At 43.0% G+C, this 8023-nt stretch overlaps 1 protein-coding gene across 3 annotated transcripts in view; it reads right to left on the bottom strand.

Annotated features, from left to right (window-relative positions):
* Positions 1–1124: 1124 nt before the first annotated feature.
* PAM (peptidylglycine alpha-amidating monooxygenase) overlaps positions 1125–8023 on the bottom strand; it is a 142665-nt gene continuing 135766 nt past the window's right edge. For 2 of the 3 annotated variants that reach the window (XM_015424091.1, XM_015424092.1), the window contains 3 exons: positions 7606–7809; positions 2994–3050; positions 1125–2244 (listed from right to left, as the gene is read on the bottom strand). In XM_015424091.1, the coding sequence (XP_015279577.1) occupies positions 2063–2244; positions 2994–3050; positions 7606–7809 (443 nt within the window). In that variant the 3' untranslated portion in view covers positions 1125–2062. The remainder of the gene's footprint in view (positions 2245–2993; positions 3051–7605; positions 7810–8023) is intronic. The other variant, XM_015424090.1, reaches the window with a different exon arrangement.

The following is an 8023-nucleotide window of genomic DNA, read 5'->3' as shown; positions in this document are numbered from 1 at the left end:
TATAATAATTTTCCCTTGCCACTGTTTTTCATTCCAGCCTTCCATATTCTATGCACTGCCTATCTTACTGTTGGTTATTTTACTGATGTCTTATACTCTTAGACAAGTTATGGCTGTCCACTCTTAAAAAAAGCAAAATCCTCTAGTTAGAGGGGCTTGCAAAAAGATGGGCAGCATCCAACAATAGTTCAGGAACTGGGACAGTATGGACAGGGCTTAACTGACTTCAGTATTCATGTAGAAGAATTTGGTACAGTTGACTGTCTTCCCATGGCCTTCCTTCATTCCTTCCTTGATCACTTTATGCTTTGCATAATGAAAACTTCTGTCTTGTCTTCTTAGAAATGAAATTTCTGCTAAGTTCAATATATACAAATATAAATACTTTGCAAAATTTATTCCTAATTTTTTTGGCTTACATGATGTAAGCCTTGAATTTGGCTGCACAAAATAAAAAGACCTTCTACTTCAGGAAGAATGAGGCAACAGTAACCATATAGGATAATTCAGTTTAAAATCCAAGGTCTTGGTTAACTGTTAACCTGGTAGGCAAGAGGGCTCTAGGTAGAGCAGCTTGTGGGCAATGCACAGTGGATCACTCTCTAGGCAAATTACTTGGCATGCAGACAGGCGTAGAAACAATTAGATTTAAGGTGGCAGCCATACAGAAGCTGTTTGCATATCATCAGGCATTCTCAGAAGATTGTAATGTTAAACATCCATACTTTAATTCAAGAGTGGTATTTGGCTGATAGAACATGATATCAGTGTATATCACTAGGACTTAGCAGCTGAACTAAGTTCAAATACTGTGTCTGTCATGAAATCACTAGGTGATTCTGGGTCTTAGCCCTAGCTGTATACTGACTCACTCTTCAAGACTCCTCTCAGAATTTATAAGGTGCTTTGAACACTCTAAAGCACTATATAAAATGATATGTATCCAACGGTATGTTCATATGAGAATGAGGACTATTACTGTATGAACAGGGAAGGAAATGTACAAACATAAAATTAGCTTCAGGCAATTTGAGACAGTTTTCTTCTTAGCTCTGATAATGTTTTATTTGAGCACATACCTTGAAGTTTGGATATACAGGCCAGATTTTTTTTTAAAAAAAAAAAACCCAATGCCTGACTTTATACACGTAATGCAAATTTAGTTTTAGGGGTTTTGTGATTTTTTTTTAAAAAAAGAAAAAATAAACAAATGTCATGTAACAAAACATCTTCCAACTTTCATACAAAACAGCACTTTGGTTTTCTTATGTTATTTTCTTCTCCACTGATAGACTTTGCACTGCATTTAAGTGGCTTGAGCTATTGTTACAAAAGTTGCATATAAATTTGCCCCTTTTCCTTCCCAATACAAAAATTCCAAAGTACACTGGCAGCTAATGCTCTGCGAACACTTTATTACACAAATTACATTCAGCTTCTGAAAATAGTGTTCTAACAGTATAACCATCTAAAAATAAGACATCCCAGAAACACAAAGTCAGGAGGAAGGGGAAAAATGTTTTAAATAGAGGCTTTTAAAATCTGTCCCTCAAACCATGGGATGCTAGTGATATTTTTTTGTTTTGTTTAAAAAATAGGGTTTGACAGCTTTGTTTCCTTGTGGCACCGACCATACTCTCTCTGTTCTGGGGCAGGGTTAAGGGCATTGAAAGTGAAAAGGCACAAAAGAAAAAATGGAACAGAAAAAATATTTTCTTAAAAGCAGAGACTGGGACTTATTTACAAATATAGAGAAAGTCCCCAAATGAAATGAGCAAATACTGCTACTTTAAAATTATTACCGCAATTAAAATAAGATTGTTTTGCTTTATTAAAAAAATCACAGAAGACAGTGGCGCCGATATGAACTGTTCACACCCGAAAACCAAACTGAAGCAAACTAGAGAGAGGAAGAGAGAGAGAGAAGGAAAAAAAAAGAAAAAAAATGTGTACAGCCTCACAAAGGACTAGTACAGTTTACAATTAAATACACAAAATCTTAAAACGTGCTAAATCTGGCAATTTTTGTAGAATCATACAATATAGAAACCAAAGGCCAGTTTCAGGAAGATGGAGGTATCACTGGAGGTGGAGGAGCAGACTCTTCCTCTTCAGAGTCTGTGGCGTCATCTTCATCTTTTTCTTGATCACTCCCTTCAGTACTAAGTCGGTCAAAGCCTTTTCGACTATAGCCGGCACGACTTGCAAAGAAGTTCCCAAGGTTAAGGCCTCCACTTCCTTTTCCTGTAAATGGAAAGAGTAAATCTCTTAGGAAAAGATTAACATGTTCACCACCCCAAGTTTGTTTTGATCAGCTTGATTTTGGTGTCACTGTTCAGGTGCCGGTCAGTTAAGAACTGCCTCCTTATATGAGAACCTATGCTTGTTCATGACTCCATAACAGCAAGCAAGACATGATGCTGTCATAATACAGGGATTGCATTTCAAGCTCCAAACAGTTTTTATCCACTTCTTCTTCTCAATCTTTTTTCTCTGAAAGTCAGCCCATAGATTATTTGAATGTAGGTTGAAGAGAAATAATTGCAGTCATTCTTTTTTTGTCCCCCTCCTTAGAAGAAGGTTTGAAGAAGGGAGTTCAGAGTCTCAATTTCTTGGATTGTTATCTTGCTCAAGAAACTCTGCTCTCTTCTTTATCCAAGTCTACCAAATCAACAGCCCTCAAAGGCCATGTGCTTTGTTTGGTAGATAAAGCACAGATGACTCACCGCTGTTGCTACAGGCTTCTCGTCAGGAATGATCATTAACAGAGGAGAGACACGATGTACTAGGCGTAGGCAGGCATTTAACATATAATGGAGAATCAAAGCAAAGTGCAGTTGCCCACCTACACAGATCCTGAGCTGGCAAGGTCAACACAATGGCCCATAATATGCAGAATATGCTTTCAACCAGTCCATGGTCTGGTGATTGTTTGAATTCAAACAAAGCTTTGACTTTTAGAAATATAATAGCAAACCTTGCCATTTACTTACCTCTAAATCTGCCCAAGATTCTCCCTGAACTGGATTCAAGTTTATGTTCAGCATCAGCTATAAGAATAAAATAAATTGTAAAATCAGGAACTCAAATGGAATTATTTCCGTTAAAAACATGCACCAAAAAAGTGAGTTATCTACTACAACTCCAAGATCTCTCTCTTGATCTGTCTCTGCCAGTTCAGACCCCATCAACGTGTATTTATAGTTAGGATTTTTGGCTCCAATGTGCATCACCTTGCACTTGGCCACATTGAACCCCATTTGCCATGTTGACGCCCACTCGCCCAACTTTGACAGATCCCTTTGGAGTGCCTCACAATCCTCACTGGTTTTCACCACCCTGAACAACTTCGTATCATCCGCAAATTTAGCCACTTCACTGCTTACTCCCAACTCCAAATCATTAATGAACAAGTTAAAAAGCAGTGGACCAAGTACTGATCCCTGTGGTACCCCACTGCTTACACCCCTCCACTGGGAGAACTGCCCATTTATACTCACTCTCTGTTTTCTATTAATTAGCCAGTTTTTGATCCATAAAAGGACTTGTCCTTTTATCCCATGATTTTTGAGCTTACTTAGGAGCCTTTGATGAGGAACTTTATCAAAAGCTTTCTGGAAGTCAAGGTAAACAATATCTATTGGATCCCCCTTGTCCACATGTTTGTTCACCCCCTCAAAGAACATTAACAGGTTAGTGAGACAAGATCTTCCCTTACAGAACCCATGTTGAGTCTGCCTCAATAGGTTTTGTTCATCTATGTGCCTACTAATTCTTTCCTTAATAATGGTTTCCACCAATTTACCCGGTATCGACGTCAGACTGACTGGCCTGTAATTTCCCGGATCTCCTCTGGAACCCTTTTTAAAGATGGGAGTGACATTAGCTACCTTCCAGTCCTCAGGAATGGAGGCTGATTTTAAGGAGAGATTACATATTTTTGTCAGGAGATCCACAAGTTCACAATTGAGTTCTTTCAGAACTCTTGGATGTATGCCATCTGGGCCTGGTGATTTATCAGTTTTTAAGTTGTTTATCAGTTTTAGGACCTCCTCTCTCGTCACCTCAATCTGACTCAGGTCTTTCAACACCCCTCCCGAACTCAGCGGCTCTGGAGTGGGCAAGCACCTCTCATCTTCCACAGTGAAGACGGAGGCAAAAAATGCATTTAGCTTCTCAGCCATTTCCCTATCATCCTTCAGTACTCCTTTTACCCCTTGGTCATCCAAGGGCCCCACTGCCTCCCTGGCTGGTTTCCTGCTTCTAATGTATTTGAAGAAAGTTTTATTGTTGGTCTTTACATTTTTTGCTATATGCTCCTCATATTCCCTTTTTGCCTGACTGACCACAGACTTGCATTTTATTTGCCATAGCCTGTGTTCTGTTTTATCAGCCTCACTGTGACTAGCTTTCCACCGCTTAAAGGAATCCTTTTTACCTTTTACACCTTCCATTATATTTACACTGATGTATATGTATGTTGTGGTTTTAACTTACCTTTTAAACTGTATTAATTTGTATCAATTTTTTCCCATGCCAATAAAGGATACTTAACTTAACTCACTTCATGGAGTTCCAGTGCTGGATCTGGTGTACAGATGGGAGCACGCAGATTTGCACTTCTCCTTAGTTTTAGACTTGGTCCAGGGTCTCTTGGTGAGTGGTTCTGGCATGTACTATTGGGTGGGGGGGGGGTTGCGATTGAGATGTCATCTGTTGGGATTTGGACCTGGGCAACAATGGAACCAACCTGGTCAATTTGGAGGAAGGGGGCTTCGAAGACTTCTCCAGAACTGAGGGAGACTTGGATAGGGAATTGGTCGATTTAAGGGATTTCCCCCAAAGTGCTGCTTTGAGTTTAAAAGCCTGATTTCCCTTAGATTTAGGAGTGAAGCATTGGCATGCTTTATAAGTAGAGATATTGTGCCCCTCTCCCAAATAAAATGGACAAAGATTTTCTGTTTGAGTCATCTTGGCACCACAACAGGTGCACTTTATAAATAAAGCCCTTTGCACCATTGGGCAAGAGGGACTGTGGAGAAAAAAGCCACTCACCGCACAATGGAGGGGGATAAAGCAGAAAAGCAGATCCACAAACCAGGTCCGTGGCCAGGGGGGGCGTTTAAGGGTGACACCCCCTCCCAAATTTCCCCTGCCCCTCCCCTCCCTGCCCCTGGGAGCCTGGGGCATCTAGCTAGTGGAATGGCCTGCCTGGCACTGGCCCACAGCCAGCCAGCAGAGCACGAGGATGCGCAGCCTCTGGCTCACTCCGTGCCCGGGTGGGTGGGCGGGAGGGAGGGAGGGAGAGGGCTGAAGACGGGCCTTGGCAGCCCAGCCTTTGGCACCACCATGGTCTTCTGGGTCATCTCCAGGCTCATGGTGTGAGTAAGCAGGGCAGCCAGCTGTGGAGGAGAGGCAGGAAGAGAAGGCACCACTGCCCCAGCCCTTGTCTCAGCGTTCAGTGCCAGCCTGCATGTCGGGAGAGCTACTGACCATGGAGCTGGCAGCGCTGAAGGGGCTGACAGGCCGCTGGTCTTTCCTGACGGAGGCAGCGAGCCAGGGGTGAGGCCAGCCTCCCTGGGAGGAGGGGTGGGGTGGAGCGGTCCTTCACCAGCCAAGGGAAGACACGGACATGGATTTTCACACCCACACTGAAGGGACAGAGGATTTAAAGGGCACAAAGTCATAAGGCGCAGCTCTGCTCTCCCTTGGCTCTCTCTTTGCTCCCAAGTGCATGTTTAAAAAGGCAGCTTTGCTCTTCCCTTGGTATGATGCAATTTAATATACCTTATATTCGATTAATAGTAGTCTAATTAATTCGACCACCACCACCCTTGAAAATTTTCTGGCTATGGGGGGCTGCCACAAACACAAGAACAAAGCTAGAGGAGCGTTTAGCTAGAACCTCCTTCAGTGGCGAAAGGGGAACTGAGGGTGGGGGTGCTGAGGCTCCGGAGCACATGACTGCTTGATGGGGGAAAGAGCTCTTCCAGCTTCGGCGCCCAGTGCCCCCTAGAGACTTTTAGCTATTAAAACCTCACCGTGGCAGGGCTACTCATGTGCAGTCCCATGTGGGACTACACAGAAGATCAATGATGAAATATATTTTACTCTCCAGATGTATGCAATGCAGTTCTTCACTATTTTTAAAAAGAAATAATATGGGGAGGAAAAGGTCTGAACAGAGAAGTGGCTGGGGAAAGGGAGGGCTTAACCTTTACCTACACTCCTGCTTCTTTCTTCTGAATAAATCCCTTCTCCCTGTAAGCTTTTCCAACCCTGTGGGAAGAAAAGCCACTTGGGAAGCAACATCTGAGTAGAGAAATGGCAGGCAAGGAAACAATTAAGCATGCCCTCACCTTCTCCTCTTCAAATACTTCTGTGACACGCACTTTCTGCATAATATATAGCAAAGTTCCCAAGACACAACTCAGATTATGGCATGGCTCTATTTGTAGGGTTAACAGGGATCAAGTTTCACATAGGGTGTATCCTGCTGCGCACAGCTAAAATAATGTTGTTGTGTGTACATTTGTGGCATATAAATTAACTGTTGCCATAACTCTGGTCCACTTCCAGACAATATGTGAAAGCAGTTTCAATGCAGAAAGTAAGGAATTATTTGGTTTAGCACACAGAAAATGAATGCCACACTAAGGAAGGCACAGATGTAATCTAAATATGATGGAGGCACCCAGAGGAGAGGTCCTATTTAGGACATGCACAGCAAGAACACTATATAATTGATTGTGCTTCCTTCAGTGTCTGTTCTGAACAATCCACATTTTACAGATTTATGAGATGAAGTCCCCCCCACACCCAAAAAGAGGATTAAACAAAATTTGTAAAGCAAGCTGCATGCCGGGTTGCCAGATCCATCCTGAGAAATTCCTGGAGACGGAGGGGGTAGTGCCTAGGAAGAGGAGGGAGCTCAGCAGGGGTGTGACAACATAGGGCCTGCCCTCCAAAGCTGCCGTTTTCTCCAGGGGGGTTGAATTCTCTAGTGTGGAGATCAGCTGTAATTCCGGGAGGACTCCAGGTCCCACCCTGAGGTTGGTAATGCTACTGCAAAATAAAAGGAAACTAAAAACAGCCACTTTGGTGTAGTGGTTAAGTGCGTGGACTCTAATCTGGGAGAACCGGGTTTGATTCCCCACTCCTCCACTGGCACCTGGCTGGATGACCTTGGGCAAGTCATAGTTCTGATAAGAGCTGTTCTTGAAAAAGAACAGTTTCTGTCAGAACTCTCTCAGCCCCACCTACCTCACAGGGTGTCTGTTGGGAGGGGAAGGGAAAGGAGTTTGTAATCCGCTCTGAGACTCCTTTGGGTAGTGAAGGGTGGGGTATAAATCCAATCTCCTCCTCCTCCTGAAAAGGAAAGAGAGCATGCTGCTGCATGTCTCTGACTCCTCCTCCTCCTCCTCCTGAAAAGGAAAGAGCATGCTGCTGCATGTCTCTGAAGTCACTGGTGTCTGCCCAGATCTGACTGGTGCACAGTAGTGGAAATAAAGCATTTCTCCTGGTCTAACTATGCCTTTTCTATCAAGGGGGTGGGTGGCTTTTAGAAGTTAGCTATAGCCAAGTTCAAGAGTTGCTGCTACGCACCTCCATAGACTCTTGTCTTTCTCCACCTAATAAATACCGCAATTGCCAAGAGAACAACAATAGGGATAATTAGAAGCGTTGTAATAAGAACAAAAGAAACTCCAGCACTGCTCTGCTGGATCACACGATGCTTCTCCTCTTTCTTGAGCAGTTCTGTTGAGACGGGTTTGTTGGTCAGTCTGGCTTCTATAACAGCCTCTGCTTCTTTGGAAGGAAAAGAAGGAGTGTTGAACCATTTCAAGCCATGCAGATGAATAGAGTTTTAAAAAGAGCATAAAGTTAACATTCAGTTGGATCCAGACTAAATTTTTTGCTAATGAAAGGGTTGGGTTAATTTTTAACAATTTCTTTTTCTTTCTGCTTCAGACCCCCAAGTTGCCTCTTACACCGGTCCCCCATCCCTCATAGTTAGGGAAAG

This window comes from Gekko japonicus, unplaced genomic scaffold (genome assembly GCF_001447785.1).
Source record: "Gekko japonicus isolate JY-2015 unplaced genomic scaffold, Gekko_japonicus_V1.1 scaffold779, whole genome shotgun sequence".
Classification (NCBI taxonomy): domain Eukaryota; kingdom Metazoa; phylum Chordata; class Lepidosauria; order Squamata; family Gekkonidae; genus Gekko; species Gekko japonicus.
The sequence above is the reverse complement of the archived record's forward strand: the minus strand, read 5'-3'. Positions and strand labels throughout refer to the sequence as shown.